At 48.9% G+C, this 18,946-nt stretch overlaps 1 protein-coding gene across 1 annotated transcript in view; it reads right to left on the reverse strand.

Annotated features, from left to right (window-relative positions):
* Window positions 1-668: 668 nt before the first annotated feature.
* LMTK3 (lemur tyrosine kinase 3) overlaps window positions 669-18,946 on the reverse strand; it is a 30,062-nt gene continuing 11,784 nt past the window's right edge. The window contains exons 8-15 of the mRNA XM_035137210.2: window positions 17,224-17,308; window positions 16,380-16,501; window positions 13,399-13,548; window positions 9,508-12,029; window positions 8,162-8,532; window positions 7,549-7,660; window positions 5,605-5,865; window positions 669-4,379 (exon numbers count right to left, since the gene is read on the reverse strand). Coding sequence (XP_034993101.2) covers window positions 4,363-4,379; window positions 5,605-5,865; window positions 7,549-7,660; window positions 8,162-8,532; window positions 9,508-12,029; window positions 13,399-13,548; window positions 16,380-16,501; window positions 17,224-17,308 — 3,640 coding nt within the window. The 3' untranslated portion in view covers window positions 669-4,362. The remainder of the gene's footprint in view (window positions 4,380-5,604; window positions 5,866-7,548; window positions 7,661-8,161; window positions 8,533-9,507; window positions 12,030-13,398; window positions 13,549-16,379; window positions 16,502-17,223; window positions 17,309-18,946) is intronic.

Below are 18,946 nucleotides of genomic sequence, written 5' to 3' on the forward strand. Positions count from 1 at the left end.
CGGAGTCTTTTAATGTGTGCCTAGGGCTAATGTGACTTTTGAAATGGCCAGCCAACATGGCCTTTCCTTGCCAAAAGTCAGAGAGGAAGTGTAGCCCAGATTCTGCCTTTCTCCGGCTCACGGCGCATGTTGCGCAAGCATTAAGGATGTGCAGTACGAATTCCAGCGCAACCGTATTGCTCTAGTGCTTGTTGCGCAACAAAAAGCAGCGGCGCCACAGCAGTCTCTTACGCAACTAGCTATGAGCACCATGCTCACATTGTGTGCCCTCTCTTGCAGTTGTCCTGTCACACCCATGTAGGCCACACTCCAATGTTTCTGTTGCTCATACACCTCTCCTCTTCTCCACACCCATTTTCGGACTCTGGAGGAACCCAGTGGCAAATCAGGCAAATTAATTCAATGTATGCAAATATGCACAATTTATTACCATTGCAGAATTTTGGAGATTTTCTCTCTCTTTAAGTTCTGATATTTAAATGCTCTCCCCATCTTTACATACTCCTTCCCACAACCCTTCCATTAAAGTATCACCCCTTACAGTCAGCCCACAGTAACATCTCTGACCAGCCACTCCCCCCCCCAGCCCATGACACAGTCCATCCTCCCCAATGCATCCTTACGCAGCCTATTGCCACCCTTCCCACCCCCATTCCTTGAATAGTCACATTCCCTATCCATTCATCCATCTACCCACCCGCTATTTGCTTTCTTTCAACCCCCACCCGAAGAATCACTCATCCACATAGACTGAGAGTTGGGTGCAGTGGTGGGTTTTTGTTTTTAAGGTCATTTCCTCTTCCCCGCCACCGCCTACTCTTCCTTTTTAGTTTATACATCTCTTTCATTTTGGCAGATCAGAAGAATTGGCAACGGTTCTCCTCCCTTTATGTGGTAATCTGGTCGGTGGTGCTTGTTGTTGTTGTTTTTAAATCTGGCCCCCATCGTCTCCTGCTTTCCTCAGAATATACAAAGAGGGAACTTGGTAGTAATGTGGGAGAGCCTTTGCCCTGAGTCAGAGCGGCCATTTTAGTCTCAGCAGGTGAGGAATCTAAAACCAGCCCACAAGACACAGGACAAAGATGGCCAGCCTGACACAATCTGGATGTTTCCAATCTGGATGTTTTCTAGATTCTTCTGCTTCCTGTTCTCCCTAGCACTGCCTGAAAACGTTTGAAGGTTATGAATGCGATGCCACCGGTAAGGTCATTTTGGGGGAAGGGGAATCTTAGCTCAGAGGCATCGTCCCTTAATCTACGGGTAGCTGCCATGGCAGCCTTCAGATGCTGTTGAACTACAACTCCAATCTTATTCCTGACCATCGGCCACAGATAGCTGGGGCTGATAAGAGTTGGGAGCCCCACAGCATCAAGGGAGGGTGCCATGTTGCCTACCCCTGCCTTAAGCAAAGGGGTTCTCACAGTGGACAAGCAGGTCTCCTGGTGGAGGCACCAAGGGTGGCCATATATCGTGTGAAGACTGGGGGGGGGGGAAGAGTCAGGGGACCAACACAGCCCTGCTTGTGAGTTTAGGGCCAGAAGTGATGTGGCTTGGCCCCGCCAGTGTTGCCAGGGGTGAAGGCAACTTTTGGAGGTTTGCAGGAGCAGGTAAGAGAAGAGAGTTGCAAGCTTTTGTGCTCCCAGGAAACTACTCCTATGGGCACGGGACTTCTTAGCACATATTTAACACTGCTGGATGCCATGGGATAGCTCAGTTGATAGAGCACGAGACTCTTAATCTCAGGGCCATGGGATCTTTTGCCCCATGTCAGGCAAAAGATTCCTGCACTGCCGGGGGTTGGACTAAAATCACTAAATGATCCTTCCAAGTCACCAATTCCATGATATGACATATCAGGAGGGCAGAGTGCCTTAAATGCCTTAAATGCCTTTGGGGAGGGACTGGCTGCTCTAAGGCAGCAGGAGGCTCAAATGAGAGGCTCTGGTAGCCAAACTGAAGGGCCTTATCTTCCTTGCCACACTGTGATAGCTTGACAAAAGAAGCATGTGCTAGCCTGCTCATATGTGCCTGCTCAGAAGTAAGCTCTCTTGAATGAAAAGGGACTTACTCCCAGGCAGGTATTGTTAGGATTGCCACCTTAGCCACTCAATCTAGCTGTGGCAGCTGCTAGTTCACGGCAGGTCAGAGGACACACTTCTGCCTGGCTGGCCAAATTAAGCGACTTGATTTCAGGATAAAGGCCAGTTTGCAGCTACTTGCTTCCCTGCCTCTCAGCTCACATGCTCATAAGCACACCAGCTCGCTTGGAAATATGCCGGCTCTCCTCCTCTCTGTCAAGTGCATTTGTTGACTTTGCTTCGCCATCTCTCCATACCCTTGCAAGCTCTGCAAGCCAGCAGGTGCAAGCTCTAGGTTCAAAGATGGTGCATCTCTGCCACAAACCAGCAATGGATGTTCCCAGCATGCCTTGCTTTGGCACCTCCCTGTGGCATCTGGCTGGTCATCTGTCTTGCCTCCCTGTAGGTAATTCTGAGTTCCTGTTCACCTTCTCCCCCCCCTTATTATCTCCCATACACATGCACCCCAAGTTCAGAATTAAATACCTGTCTCTTATCTGGGCAGAAAAATTCTTTCTGAGGGATGGAGGAAGGAAGGAGCTAGCACCCTAAACCAACCCCTCCCCCTAGAAGGGCAGAATGAGCTTGTATCAAACTGCCGAGTAAAAACTGACTGCCTCTTATCGTAGGCTCAACCCAAACCAGCAATATGACATTGGTGGTCCAGTGAGTATTTACTTCAGAAATCAATGCTGCGAGAGCTCAGGAGGAAGTTGACATCTAATCCCACCCACCCAAGCTGGAAAGCAGGTTCATGCATATATCTGCCCACTCCACAAGACCAACCCACACACTGCCTCACACAAAAGATGAGGAACCTCTGTCACCCTCCGGATGTTGCTGGACTCCAACCCCCATGATCCCTGACTGTTCGTCTATTCTCCCTAGGGGTGATGGCCATTGGAATCCAACAACAACTGAAAGGCCACAGTTTCCCCATCCTTGCCCCACACTGATGCCTCATGTATCCAAATATTGCCACTACAAGCAGAGAAGGGAGTGAGCAGAGCCATCATCTCAAGATGCTCGTGGAATGAATAACTCCAAAAGTTTCCCTACCCCTCTGAGCTCCCCGTTCCACTCCTAATACAATCTCAGTCTTCACATGGAGCTTTTGGCACAACTGAATGGCCAATGGCTCCGCAAATCCCTGGAACTTCCAGTGATTTCAACTGTATCCCAGTAGCCTTTATTAACTTCCCAATATCAACCAGGGTAGGACTGGGAAGGTCAGGAAAAGGCCAATCCCAATAATAGCTAACCATCTCTGTCAATGCTAAGTATGAGCGGTGGATATTTCCCCCCCCCCATGTATGACACACCAACCAGCCTGAGACAATTAACCCATGGCTGTCCATTATATGGCCACTAAGTAGGTGTTGTGACCAAGTCAACATCCTCCCATACTGGTTCATCCCAATGAGTGCTGAGCCAATGTGCGTCTCTTCTCAAAAACGATACTTCTGGATCATGCCGTTGCAGAGGTGTCAGATCAAAGGGCCCCTACCCAACCAAATCTCATCCACCTGCCTTGTGGAGTCCAATTGTCCGCTGGTAATTCCAAGGCTGTGTGTCTGACTTGGTGATGAAGTTTTGCCGACAAAACTCTGTCCCGAGGTTCGAATCAACGGTCTTTTCTTTTGTATATAACGCTGGTTAAAAGGGGAGGATCACCAGCCCTATTCAGTTCCATTTGGCACAAAGGGTTGTCTTGTTTTAAATTGGCAGCCATGTTCCACATTCCAAGATGCAGCTGATGAGGTTTGGGGAATTGCAGAAGAAGGCTCATGAGCAGGTCAGACGCTACTTCCTGGAAACCCGTTTCCCAACCCAACCCTCTCAATTTGGCACGGAGGGTCCTTATAAGGGACATATCAGATTGCTGAAGGGAAGCCAGGAGGGGGGCACAAAGGTTATACATTCAATAGCCAGTGCTGGGCAGGGGCCCCTAAAATCGAGGAGATGCCCCCCTCCTCATCACTCATTGGCTCATGATTGTTTATACAAAAAGTTCTGCCCCTTCCCCAGAAGTGGGGGTGAGTTGTTGGGCAAGAGAGGGAGGGCAAAAACAGTCCCTATGATGTCAGGCTCCAGTTAGCAACAATGGCCCCCCCAACACACCATGCACGCAAACGCACGCACACATAAACACATCTGTCTGTCCATCCGCCACAGGAACTGGCAGGTGAAATCTTGGCATCATGGGCAAGTCAACTGGATGACTGGGCGTCGTCCCTGAATGTCGAGAGAAGAAGAGGCGGGGTTGTCCGATTTCTACTTGGTCTCAGTTCTCAATGGGATCTGGGAGAAGGGGGGGGGAAGCTTCTTTTAACACATTATCAACTTAAAACCAGGTCACCCCACTCCACCCTACTGCATTTCACATTACATTTTCACATTGTTGTACATGAAAGTCACCCACTGTCTGTACCAGTGGATGGACTTTAGTTTACCCACCACATGTAAGAATGGATTTAAACACGAGAGGATAATATGCTTGTGATTATCCTTCGTTACTCACATGAGTGCCATCCTTTGCAGCTTAAGCTCGGAGAGCAAAACAAGGTTGATTTAACCTCCTATAAACAATAACCCAGGATGCTTTAAGGCCAACTGGATTTCCCCCTTAACAACAACAATCACACACGCACATTGTTTTGTGAACAAATAAAAGTGGTATTTACTTACATAATCTAGGGTCTTGAAGCAGCAATTACAGTAGCAAAATGAAGGCAGGTTCTTACCTTCCAAGTCCCAGACTGCAGAATCCGGGACCGGCAGCCCTGTGACACCGGAAGTTGCGTCGACGTAACTTCCGGTGTCACTTTGCCCTTCTATGGGCACCAAAAATGGCCGCCGCCGACACCGGAAGTCGCGTCTATGCACTTCCGGGCATGCGTAGATGCAACTTTGAAGCCAGCGGTGGCCATTTTTGGTGCCCATAGAAGGGCAAATCAGAAAGAAAAAAAATGGCCGCCGGCAGGAGAAAATAACGGAGAAAAACGGGAGACGAAGTGATACGGGGGACCACCGGGAAAAGGTAAGTAAAAACGGGGGTTTCCCAGGGAAAATGGGGTACTTGGCAGCTATGGGCAGGTTTATAACTACTAAGTTTAAAAAGTATGAAATATAATTTCGAAAATGGTGTCTGAGCTGCAGAGCTCAGGCATGCATGTGTGGTCAGCTTGGAAGCATGATAAAGAAAAGCAGGCTGCCCAGGCAGGACGAAAGGGTGTAGCTTTACAGCTTCCTGCCAAGGCAGGCAAAGGAAGTGATCTCACAGAGTTCTCTCTAGCAAATTTTACAGGAAAGCTCCGTGAGCCTCAGCCCCTTCATGTGCCTATCTGGCAAAACATGAATTGTTGGTTTGACTGCAATAACGTCCCACACCACAGGGGTACAATTCCAGCTACAAAATTACAATTTTCAGGATCTTTTGGGAGAAGATCTATGGCACATACGCAGCCATGGCCCATCAGCCCCCGCTCCACGAATAAGAACCATGTGCATCCATGTGTCCACTTACCAGCCGTGGGTCCCAATTCGGTGTCACAGGATGAAGAAAGGTGTGGCTCAAGGGCAGGGGAGACAGTGAAGCGAGAGAACCTCAGGGCATCCACAAGGCCGGACTCAGCCCGCTTGGCTGCTGGCAGCAAGGCAGGGGCCATGGGCACAGGCGATGACATGACCGGGTGGGGCTTGGCTGTGTTGGGGTCGGGCACCATGGAGACATAGGACGGGTTCTGAGCCATCAGGGGGAAGTCATCATCCCACTCAAAGCTGCCACCTGAGTGGAGAAGGAAGAACGGGGAGGTAGGAAGGAGGCCTAGATTGAAGCGATAAGGAAAACAGCCTCTACCAGCCTGTTCCCTTGGTTCAATTGGCATCATCTCTCTCTCTCTCTCTCTCTCTCTCTCTCTCTCTCTCTCTCTCTCTCTCTCTCACACACACACACACACACACACACACACACACTCTTTCCGGTGCTGACCTGCACAGGTTTAAAACATGGCAGAAAGGCAGTCACACACACCCCTTTCCCCCCTGCCCCCGACAGCCCCTGGAAACAATGAAATGCGGTCATATAGCCTGAAACCCTGGAGAGCTGCTGCCAGTCAGTGAGGGCAATACTGAGCTAGATGTACCGAAGGCCTTACTCGGTTTAAGGCAGTCTGCTATGTTCCTGTTCTGCTATTTCAATGAGATAATTCATGTACTATACTGTATTTGGTTCCCCCCCCTCGTTTTTATTTGTTTGTATATATATGTGTGTTTTAGTCTTGAAGCTGCCTCGGAGGCCTTTTGCAGGGTGGGGTAGAAAGCAGAGTAGCAGAGTCCTAAAATAAAAAGAGTCCTAAAATAAAAATAAATGGAATCAAATAAAATAAATGGACTTGCGCATCCTCTGTCTTCACTTCATTTGTGCTATGGCACAAAGCTGCCCTGAATCCATTTTTAATAACCAAGAAGGCTCTGTGCTACCATCTGCCTTGTTGAGTGTGACACTTTTAGACTGTGTGCTTTCAAGCAGAAATCTTTTAGGAGTTTATCTCCTAAAAATAAACTATTCAGGGATTCAATAATAATAAAAAAATTTCAACACAAAACACACCCTGGCAATATTTCCCAAAGTTCTGTTAGCCAATGAGCCAAATTGCACTGGATCAGAATTAATACAGGAAGCACACGCTTCGCTCATACATCTGAAGCTGGCTTACTTTTAAGGTTGTGGAAAGAGAACAGAATCCTAAAGCTGGTGGGCACCTCAGATGCCATCTAGCTTAAGCCCCTGTCAATGGGGGAAACCCACAACTGTACCACTCCTTTGCAACCATCCTGATCCAGCTTCTGCCTAAAAGCCTCTGAAGAAGGGGAGTCCACCATATTTCAAGGCAGTCTCACTGTATGGCAACACCTGCTTTCGAAACACTTGGTGGAATCTATACTAGCCCATTAGTTGAACTTAGGTCTTAATGAAATGGCTGGGAGAAGAAAGCCACAGCCCATAATCCTGTAGGTTTTTTATTTTAATTATAAAATCTCCCTCCACATGCTGCTGAAGTACGGCTCTCACCAACCTCGAACATCTGCCATGTTGGCTTGCGTTGGTGGGAGTTGGGAGCCCAACCACCCCTGAAGGCCTCTAGACTGGCTACCCCTGCTCTGGCCCTTTTGATCTCCATCAGCATCCTCAGCCTTGCTTTAGAACTGGACCTTGTCTGTTTTGGATCATGCCCCCATCATAACCTACCCCTCACCCCTCCCCCACACACTTAGAAGCCACCTTCCCCTGGAAGCCAGGACATCTTCCTGAAACTCATTTTATATTTTCACACCAAACACTGATTGAAGTGAGCAGGTTACTGTTTCTTTGGCTATACAGCTGGACTGCCTCATTCTGCATTTCAGATTCCTGATGGCGATAGCGACTATTTTCTACTTACTCTCTCCTCCTTGACCCAATACTCACTGAAGCCATCAGCAGAAGGGAAGGCATCAAGCCCTGGTTCTGCCATTGAACCAGGGGAGGGGGAATCACCATCTGGAGCTCCCTGGGAACTCAGCTCATTGGTTGGTGTCTCCTGCATACAGAGGAAGACAAGAGGTTGTGGTAGAACTGCAATCCTTTCGCTTCTGGCTCCTCCCACTTTCAATTTGTTTCTGACATTCTTACCACAATTTAATATGGGCTGCTGCCTGCTACCTGTGCATAATATATTTTCCGCTATTGCTCGATATCACCAAATATTCACTAACTCGCTGGACTATTTAGGAATCTGTTGCCTACGGAATGTTGGCTAACAGTTTGTGTGAGGGAAAGTGAAAGGTCAGTATGGCTTGGATTAAACCAGGTCCAAGAGGGCGTGAATGCTCTGTGGGTAGACAAGGGAGCTTAAGTTTGGAGTGCTTAGTAAGAAGACAGGTCCCAAAATAGGAGTGGTAACAGAAAGAGGGGAGTAGAGCCAAGATGGCTGAGGGAAGGAGGACAGAGTAGGGAACTGGCTTGGACTTGAAAGAAGCCCTTTTCACCTCACTGTGGTCAAACTTTCACACCATCAACCTCGGTGCTCCTGACAGCTCACCTGATCAAAGAGGTAAACGGTGACATCGTCAAAGAAGGAGACCATCTTCCGCTTACGGTCAAGCTCAGCAGCCGCCTCCTCAGCAGAGCGTGGTGACTTGAGGAGGCCACGCAAGTTACGGGCGTCATCGCTTTCGCTCACCACAATGGGGACACCCTGCCCTCCGCCTCCAGCCAGGCCTCCTTCCTCTTCCTCTTCAGCATCATCTTCCTCCTCATCCTCTGCTGCTATGGCAGCCTCTCTCCCTCCCAGCGCTGGACCCTCCCCCAAAGCCGCTCCTTCCCAGAATGGCCCTTTCCTTCCCCCGCCAAGTGGGGGGAACGTCTGCAAGGCCAGAGGGGGAAGCGACAGAGATAAGCGGGAGAGCTTGGCTGGAGGGAAGAGCCAGACGTCAAAATGGAAGGATGGCCAGGAATGATTGGGTCGAAAAGCCAAGATCCAGAAGTCAAGAAGAGCAAATGGTATGGAAGCAAGGTGAGGATGGAAGGATTGGGATGAGAGAGACAGAAAGAGAGGTTTACTTCATTAAGAACACGTCCCTAGGATTTCTACCCAAACGTATCTATCCAGGCAGAGGGCCTTCTCAGCAGTGGCGCCCACCCTGTGGAACGCCCTCCCATCAGCTGTCAGGGAGATAAATAACTACACGACTTTTAGAAGACATCTGAGGGCAGCCCTGTATCAGGATTTTTTCATGTTTAATGTTTTATTATGTTTTTATATTTTGCTGGAAGCTGCTCAGAGCGGCTGGGGAAACCTAGCCAGATGGGTGGGGTATAAATAAAGTTGTTGTTGTTATTGTTATTATTAGTATTCTCGTTGTCAGCATTCCCATACTGTACACAAATGCATTCCCAAATGCAGCCACACCACACGTTTATATGAATACATTATGATACTGATTGTTTTTGCACATAAGGATACCCTTAGCATCCAAAATAGCACACATACACAACCTGACCTGTGGGTCTAATTAGTTCTGGCAGGCCTTCCCTTTTGGTCAATGGGGACGTTTTTTGTTAAGCCACACCCACCTGTCCTACTCCTGAGATCATCTATGGTGCCAGGAGTGGGGCAGGGAAAGACATAGTAAGGCAGTGCTTGTGGGCACCACTTGCAAAGGCCCATGGATCAGCCGATTGTTGACATGTACAAAGGCACAACAGGGCTTTGCAAGTGCTGCCGGTCAGCTGATGGGCTTGAAGACACTCAGTGTAACTGCCAATCAGCAATTAGACTATAGGTTAAACCACTGTCTCCCACCTGGCTTCTCCTTCCCCCGTTGTTCTATGAAAGTCCCAACCCTTTGTTTTTACTTCCACACCAATCACAGATGGAACCCTCACCTTTGATATCCTCACTGGCTTGGTTCGCAGGGACGCCAGGTTCCTGATCCTTTTTGGGCTGCTCAGCTGCTACATATCTGTCTTCTTGGGCAGTATCCTGTGTTTCGACCACGATGGGCACTGCTACACTTTGGGTCTCCTTCTGGCTTGGCATCTCCCCTTCGTTCCTTTTCTCCTCCTCCTCCTCCAGCTCTGACGGCATCTTTTCAGAATCTCCTCTTTCCTCTTCTTGTTGCTGCTGCCTCTCCTCCTCCTCCTCCTCCTCCTCCTCCTCCTCCTCCTCCTCCTCCTCCTCCTCCTCCTCCTCCTCCTCCTCCTCCTCCTCCTCCTCCTCCTCCACTTTATCTTCCACACCTTCTGGCCACTGGGAGCCCGTTGCATCTCCATTGTGTCTTTTCTTCGCCTCTTCCTCCTCCGTCTTCTTCCCGTCCTCTGGCCCTAAGGTCCATAGCCTGAGAACAGCCTGCTCCTTCAAGGGAGCTGCTGGAGAAAGCCTCAGAGTCGGCAGCCTACTCTGACTACAGAGTAGGTTGCGTGTGACATTCTCTTGCAGTGTGACCAACAGCTGCTCCTTGCACACTTGGACCACAAAGCCTCCGTCTACCGTCACCTTCTCTGTGGGCTTCCTGATCTCAGGCCCAGCAGCAGCTGGTGCCTCAGCCGGTTCTCCCTCCCCGTCAGAGAAGTAAGCTGAGTCCCGGTGAGGTGTTGCTAGCCCCAGGCTCCTCCCTATTTCCTCCTCTAGCTCCGCCCCTTCCTCACTTACTGACAAGGTAAGATCACTAGTGGACTGGGAGATGGATGGTGTTGGGAGTTTGCCGGAATCTTCTTCTGCCTCTGTTTCTTCCTCTTCTCCAGAAGGTGGCGGTGGCGGTTCCTCCTTGAAGATGAACTCGGGTGAGAAAGTGCTCTCTGTTTCGTAGCCGCTGTCACCAAACTTTTGCCCTGGAGAGGAGTAGTGGGATGCTGGGCTGCAGACATCCGAGGAGCTGGTGTTGGAAGGAATGTCCAAGGAATCCACTGAGTCTAGGGTTCCCCGTTGCCGATCTGGTACCGCGGGGGAGAGGCTTAAGGTCACTGGGCCAGTGGCGAATCCATCGATGACTTCCGGGAGGATTGCGATGGTCTCCTCATCGTTACTTTCGGCTAGGGTGGACAACGGCGGTATCTCCACCGGAACAATCACATTGCAGCAGCCAGACGGCAGGGCTGGGAAGGGCGACCCAGGTGGGCGAGCGCTCCCCCCGCCTCTCTGCTTCGGGTAATCTTGGAGCTCATAGGTCTTCACCGCTGTGCCCATCAGCGGGTCGTAGAATTCTCTGCGCTCCCCGCCATCCCCATTGCAGTCTCTAGGGGGCAGCATTGGACAGTCAGAAAGGGAGCCCCGCTCCACTTTTAGCGAGGAGTCGTCCTCCGTGCCATAGCTGTCGTGGTGAGGGCGCCGCAGGGGCGGCCCGTGGTTGCTCCAGCCGCTCACCATGTCCCCCCGAGGGATGGCGCACGTGCAACGTGCCCGGGTGCACAGCGGGCACGCCAGGAGGTTGTGGCGCCCGCCCCCGATGCTGCTCCCGCCCCCATCGGTGCTGCTGCCAGAGCTCTGGTCCTCCATCAGCGACGGCTCCTGTTCCCACGAGGGTGAACCCTGGAACTCCGAGGGGTCCCCGGCCAGCGTCTCCCCTGCCCCTCTTTCCTCCATCATCTCAGCATCCCAGCTGCGATGCTGGTCCTCCAGCTCGCGGTACACTGTGAGCAGGGACTCTGCTAGGAACGCCTCTCCCCCCGACGTCGGGGTCTCAGTCAGGGACGTCTCCTGGATCTCGCCGTCTACGCGGAAGGGGTTGCTGTCCCCGTCGCCCCCGGCCAAGAAGGGGTTGGTGCTGGGCTGCTCCTGCGGCCGGTAGGGGGCGCCGTGGGAGTCCCAATCCGAGGGAAAGAGAGGCTGGGGTGGGGATCCAGGGCTGGGGGCGCAGACGGGCCCCTCGCAGCTGCCATGGTCCTCCAGGCGGATGTAATACTCACTACTGACTGAGGGGCTGCGGGCGCTGATGACGGGCACGACGCTGGGTGTCTCCAGGCTGTGCCCACGCTGCGTTGCCTGTTCGTAGAAAGGATTGCTGCCCGGCACAGCCAGCCCGCCGTTGCTGGAGGGGTAGTCAGGTGGTGCCGAGGCAGGGCCCTTCCACCGCCCCAGGCGGGCCTTCTCCCACATGTACTCAAAGTTCAGCCCCCCACTGCTCTCTGTCACCGTCAGGATGTCGTCCATGTCGCTGCCGTGGAACCCGTCCAGCAATGGATAGGCCGAGATCTCTCCCGAGGGGCGGCGATGGCATGTCGAGGAAGAAGAGGAGGCCGGGGGCGGTGAAGAGGAGCGCTTGGGTTTCAGAGCGCTCCAGCGCCACTCGAAGCTCTCCTCCGCCTGAGCGTTGGAGCGCTCATTCAACAGGTAGCTCACCTGCAAGTGCAGCTCTTCCATGGTTGGGCGATGGGAAGCCGGGAGCCAGCAGGACTGCATGACCTCATACCTGTAGCAGGGCAGGGGCAGAGGAAGGATAGAGGAACAGTCGGAAAAACAGGCAGAAATAGGAGCAGGAGGGGGGAAACAGTTGTGGGAGGGGGAGATAGCCTGAGAGAACAGTTGGGGGTGGGGATAGGGAATGGGAACATTTTAAAAAAATAATAATAATAGAGTTGCAGAAAAGATGGTCGCAGGCACTGCGAATAGAGTTGGAGACAGGAAAAGGAGCAGAAGCTAAAGGGGGCATGAGCACTAGAATGGGCAGTGATATGTGGGGAAACTGTCAGGAGATGGGTTGTGGGGCAGAGTTACGGAGAACAGTCGGAAGGCCAATTGGAAGCCTTAGCAGACACAGTCAGAAGAACAAGCAGACATGAAAAGGCAACAGTTGGGATTTCTCATTTTTCCAGTCTTCAGTTTTCCCCACTTGATTTTTTTTTAAGGCTGGCAAAAATTCGCCAGCATTTTGGTGCAAATTTCTCCTAATACACTCATGTTTCATATGCACTTTATGCCTAATATACACATTTTCACCAAGTGTTCCCCCGTTATGATGTATTTTTGTGCGTTATTTTCACAAATACATTCATTCTTAGGCACAGCTTTTCATAATTCGTGCATTTTGTAAAACATAAGTTTGGCTGGAGAATTGCATCATAAAATTTCAAACTTCAAAAGATGCCTGTGTTTCAGTTCACCTACTGTTTCGGGAAAGCACAATAGATTCACCTTCAAATGTGAACTGAATCTGATTTCTCCCGCCTTCCCTACTCATGAGTATACGTTTTGTGGTTGGGACGGTGGGGACTCTCTCTCTCTTCACTATATAAAACGTTGCTTAATATTGAATAAAAAAGTTACAAATAAGCCTATAGTGTCGATATGTCCTTATACGGATATGAACAACATCCAAAAGGAGACCCACAACCCAAAAAACAGACAACCAACTGGAACAGCTGCCAGAAAAATGGTCTGAAAATACAAATCTGGAAGGAGGGAATTTGATTCACAGACCACCAGTGCAGCTGGAGGGGTCTAGGAAGAGCAGGCAAGGAAAAGGTACATCACAATCAAAGGAAGACCTGGCAGAATGACAGTGCAGGGAGAGAAATGGGCAGGCAGGCAGAGGAATAGTTGGAGGAACACAGAGAGGGAAGAATGAAAGAATGTTAGGAGGACAAGAACAATCTTAACGCACAGGGCAGCTGCCGCCCCCAAGTCACTAGCTGCCCAGGAGGCACCAAACAGATGTCAAGGGTGGAGGAGACTCAGGAAGAAGATATCTCAGCTGGTGGGCCTTGCTTTCTTTGGAGGAGAGTCCTGGACAACAAATACTTTTTTTCCCCTTAGGAGGGAGAACAGGGGAATCAACTCACCAATAGTCAGAGTAAGGAAGTTTAAGGCGTGGCTTGGCCAGTTTCATCTGCTGCTCCTTGACGACAAAGGTCAGCACTTCCTCGTCAGAGAGGTGACGGTAAGGCTGGGAGCCAAACTCAAAAAGCTCCCAGATGGTCACCCCCATAGACCTGGCAAACAAAGGGAACAGAGAGATGAAGCCCAGAACTATGGACTCCAGAGAAGTGCAAGCAGAAAACAAAGAAGAAAATCATTACCGTAGGTGAAGCATAGCTGTCAACCCTCCCTTTTTTGCGGGAAACTCCCGTATTCCAAGCCACAGCTGTCAATCTTCCCCATTTTTTTGCTGGAAATTCCCTTATTCCAGCACCGTTTCCCGCTGCTATCCTGGATTGTTAGATATACTGTAGACCAGGCATCCCCAAACTGCGACCCTCCAGATGTTTTGGCCTACAACTCCCATGATCCCTAGCTAAGAGGACCAGTGGTCAGGGATGATGGGAACTGTAGTCCAAAACATCTAGAGGGCCGAAGTTTGGTGATGCCTGCCGTAGACTGTCCCCGGGACAGGTGAGGCTGCTGATCCCTTATTTTCAAATCTTTCCCTTATTTTCAAATCCGAAAGTTGACAGCTATGAGGTGAAGCCTTATAACCCCACCCCTCTTTTTACCCATTCTTGCTTAGCACCACAAAACCAAGAGTCCCAGCCCAGACAATAAAGAAAATGGCAGCCCAGGGATTTGTTTCAGGAAAGCAGGGAGCTGCCTTATATGGAGTCTAACCATTGGCTCATCTAGCTCAGTATTCTCTAGTCTGATTGACAGCAGCTCTCCAGGTGTCAGGAAGGAGCTTTTCCCAGGCTTACCTGGAGACACCAGGGATCAAACCTGTACCTTCTGAATGTGAGGCAGAGCCAGGGGTGCCAACTTGTATAGAATATTGGGGGGCCCAGGTAAGCCCCATCCCACATAATTGATCACACACCATTTGAATGGCAATGCCCATCAACTGAGGGAGCCCTCAGTTTATTTATTTACTCTTAGAATAATTTATTTGGGAGTGGCCAAAGGGACCTCGGACCCTAGGAGTTGGTTCTGTACAATACCTAGGGTTGAGTCTTAGAACATCTTAAGATTAAGGTGTCCCTGAAAATACACATAGTACGTTTCCTAAATGTCTGCAACACTACAGCCTTCCCCTTTCTCCCACTCCTTAAGGGTAAAGCAGTGGTAAAAAATATTTGCCCTCCCTCCCAGATGCTGATGAACTACAACTCCCAGCAAGCACAGCCAACAGTCAGAGGTGATGGGAGCTGTAGTTCAGCAAGATATGAAGGGCCAGAGGTTCCTCACACCTGATGTAAAGGAACGCAACAGTATTGAGAGCTTATATGGTGGTACAGGTAGCACTAGACACCATTTTCCCTGTAAAAAGAAAACACAAATTTAACCATTAAAAAAGAAGAAGTCTGAGGGGCATTAACAATGAATTATTCTAGGAGTGTTAAATGAAATAATGTAAAGCATTATCGTGCCAGATTGAAAATTCTATACCCTGTGTTGGTTTGTTTATGTGTATGTTTGCTTTCTTGTATTTGTTTCCTACCTTTTTCTCTCAGTGGGACCACAGAGAGGCCGACAGTACATTATCACACAGCAGTACACAACAGCAAAAGAACACAACCAGAAATCAAAAGCAGAAGTGAAACAGCAATAAGGCTCCCAGCCTCTCACAAAATCCCTAAACCAAAAGAGTATCCATAAACTAGACATGTTATTTTAAAAATTCAGAGCTGTTCGACAGTGGAACTTGCTGCCAAGGAGTGTGGTGGAGTCTCCTTCTTTGGAGATCTTTAAGCGGAGGCTTGACAGCCATCTGTCAGGAATGCTTTGATGGTGTTTCCTGCTTGGCAGGGGGTTGGACTGGATGGCCCTTGTGGTCTCTTCCAACTCTATGATTCTAGGTCAGAAGTGAGCTGGATCCAGCTGGATCCCTTATCTACCCCACCCCCTGCTGGTCAATTTTTAAACTAGTGTGTGCCCACCTGTCAATCACCTGATGTCATGGCATCAGGTAACCACTTGGAAAAGGCTCACTCTCAGCGCCAATCAGCTGGTGGGTACTGAGAGTGAGCTCCTTTGAAGGCATGGTGTTTGCGCCAATCAGCTGTTTGAGGCTGACAGTAAGTCTTCAAAGAATGTCCTTTGAAGTTTCTTTACAAGGGAGGATTGCAGTCAGGCTGCACTTGCAAAGGAAGAGGGAAAATGTCAGGTTTGCAGGAATGGTTTGACACCAAAGAGTGCCTGCAAATGTGCTCTAAAGGCACACCGCCAGGCAAAGTGCTGATGATCAGCTTTTGCCAAAGCACAGATCAGCTGGAATGGGGTGCATGTAAACCCCACATTACTACATATTTACACCTGACATAGGGCAGATGGTCATGACTCAGCAGAAACAGCCTCATGAGTCATATGAGGCCTGCTGGGCTTAATTAGGCCCACTGGCCAGCGGTTCCCCACCACTGAACACGGTGGATATAAATTTAAATATTTGTAAGCAAAGTTGGGAGCATCCCCTTGAGGATTTTAAAACCAAGTTGGTTTCAGCTCTACCCCAATTGGATCTAGGGGTGCAAAATGCAAACTAAGGTTGCAATCCTATGCACAGTTACCTGGGAATAAGCCCCATTAAACTTGATGGTGCTTATATCTGAAAAGACATACAGTCAAACCTTGGTTCCCGAACGGCTTAGTTGCAAACAAATCGGCCCCAGAATGCTGCAAATCTGGAAGTAAATGTTCCTGTTTGCGAACATTTTGCGGATTCCGCTGGAGTGCGGGAAGCTCCTGCAGCCAATCGGAAGTTGCGCCTAGGTTTTTGAATGGTTTCGGGACTCCCAGAATGGATTAAGTTCGAGAACCAAGGTACCACTGTATAGGGTTGCGCTGTGAATTCCCTCAAGCACAGGTGTGTGTGTGGGCGTGGCTCCTTGCAACTCACCAGACATTGCTCTGCTTGGTTTGATCCACCACGATGAGGCTTCCGTGCATCTCATCCAACAGTTCTGGGGCAACCCAACGCAAAGGGATCCAGAGCCGGTCTGGAGTGATGTAATAGTCTTCCTACGAACAGAAATGAGGAATGGGTGGAACAGGGCTGGAGACGCGGACTCTCCAAAGCTTCACAGGTGAAAATAGGGGCGTGGAGCATAGCTGCCAAGTTATCCCTTATTTTAAGGGATTTTCCCTTATGCTGAATAGGCTTCCTCGCGAGAAAAGGGAAAACTTGGCAGCTATGGCGTGGAGCCTCTCCAAGCAGGTGTCTTTCTGCAGGTATATGCCGCAATATGTCCCTGACACAACACTGGTGCATTTAGTGGTGGATTTACTTTGCTTTATTAACAGTTCTGTGATGCTTCCTCGGTGCTACCACCTTACGGCTGCCCAAAGGGGCTACAGAACAACAAAAGTGGGACAAAAATAAACCAGATCCTTTGTCGAAATATATTTTAAAAAATTGAAAAATTGTCCAGTAGCACCTTAGAGACCAACTAGGTTTGTTCTTGGTAAAAGTTTTCCCGTGCATGCACACTGCTTCAAATATGATCTGAAGAAGTGTGCATGAACACAAAAGCTTATACTTAGTTGGTCTCTAAGGTGCTATTTTTTTTACACATATTTCAACCTCGTCAGGCCAACACAGCTACCTACCTGAATCCAGATCCTTTGTGATAGCAAAAGGGATTTCAGCAGGAAGTTAATATATATGCGCTGATTGAAAAAAACCTGATGTCACCAGACACAGGCCACACATTTCAATCTACCTGGATGGCTTCGCCCCTCACCTTGTAGTTGTTGTGCGACAGGCCGTAGTCTCCAACACGCACTGTGAGGTCAGAGGTCAGCAAGCAGTTCCGAAGGGCCAGATCACTAGGGAGGGATAGAATAAATACCCAGTAAGGGTGGCTTGGAGGTGGGTGGGCCAGGGGATGGAGAGAGAGAGTAAAGAGCACCTTTCTTGTATTCCAAGAAACAAGAAATACAAGAAATACAAGATGGTGGAATACATGGGGATAGCTAGATTAACATCAAAAATAAGACAGCAAGATAACGAAACGTATGAGAGAGAATGGGAAAAATTTGTGAAATATATGGACAGGATGGTAGAAATATAAACAAACCAGCAGAATGAACACAACCTCATAATTAAAGTTTAAACTTCTGTATTGGTAATTTAGGAAGAATAACAAATTCAATGTACTGTATAACAAAACAAGACTATTAGGCAAATTTATGGAGCATATGAGTTGGAATGACATAAGCATGAAAATAGAATTTTGCATGATTGGGAAGATATCGATAACAGTGGATTTATGATTTCGAGCATAAAGAAAGTTAAACTGCGCAAGTCTAAAGCAATACTTTAAAAAGGTGAATGGAGGTAGGGTGGAAGTAATATTTAATATTTGTATCAATATTAGCCCTATGTTCATTGCTCTTTTTTCTCTCTCTCTTTTTTCCCTTTTTAGAGATTTCTTTTTTCTCTTTTTTTTGAATTTTGAGAATTTTTGCTTTATGTATAAACAAAGCTGAAGAAAATGTGATGTATGTGAAATGTAATTTTGATATTGGTTATTGGATATGTAAATTAAATAAAGATTTTTTAAGCACCTTTCTTCACCAGCTTTCTCTTTCTTTCTTTCTTTCTTTCTTTCTTTCTTTCTTTCTTTCTTTCTTTCTTTCTATTTATTTAATTTAATGTAGCCAATTGGCCCAAAATAAACAGAATAGCACTAACTAATCAGGTGCCACCAAGAGCTTAGATAAATAGGGGGGGAAATAAGTAGAAAAAAATTGTAATGGACACCATTACAAGACCAGGTCCACTGGTTGGAGGGGGCTAGAGAAGGGGCAAAAGTGCCCTTCTTTGGGCGGATAGGAGTCTTTCTGGTGCAGGGAGCCAAACCCAGTGTCCCCCTGTATGCCATGGGAAATCCTATGGTGTAAAGCAGTAATTCCATTGGTAAAATGATGCATTCTTGCCAGGGGTGGGGAGAGCCAGAATGGCCCTAGATACAAAGCCTCTCCATCCCCCCCCCCAAAAAAATCCCAGAATGAAGCTAATCAGCTACACCAGCCTGGAGCTGGCATAGTTAATCTCCCCCCCCCCCCCCTCCGAAGCCTATGGAGGGGTTTAAAAACAAACGAAAAACAAGATACGCTGAGATGAAGATAGACAAAACTTGCCCTTACCTGTCACTCCCCACCCCAGTTACAACTGCTCTGCTGAATGACAACAAAGCATTCCAAACTTTGGGTGGCACCAGAGAAAAAGTCCTGTTTTAGATGCCCTCCCCCCATCTTCAAATGTGAGACACTCCGAGTAAGGCCTCAGCAGAAGAGCTCGGCAGATAGGCAGGTTCACACATCTGTTCTCCCCCCGACCTGCTCAAACTATACTCAGCTGGACTGAATTTGCCTCTCAGAGGTAAAGTAAAACTAAAAGTAAAGCAAAGGATCCCTGGACAGTTAAGTCCAGTCAGAGGCGACTATGGGGCTGCGGCGTGC

The sequence above is a fragment of the Zootoca vivipara genome, chromosome 13 (assembly GCF_963506605.1).
Source record: "Zootoca vivipara chromosome 13, rZooViv1.1, whole genome shotgun sequence".
In the NCBI taxonomy this organism is placed as follows: domain Eukaryota; kingdom Metazoa; phylum Chordata; class Lepidosauria; order Squamata; family Lacertidae; genus Zootoca; species Zootoca vivipara.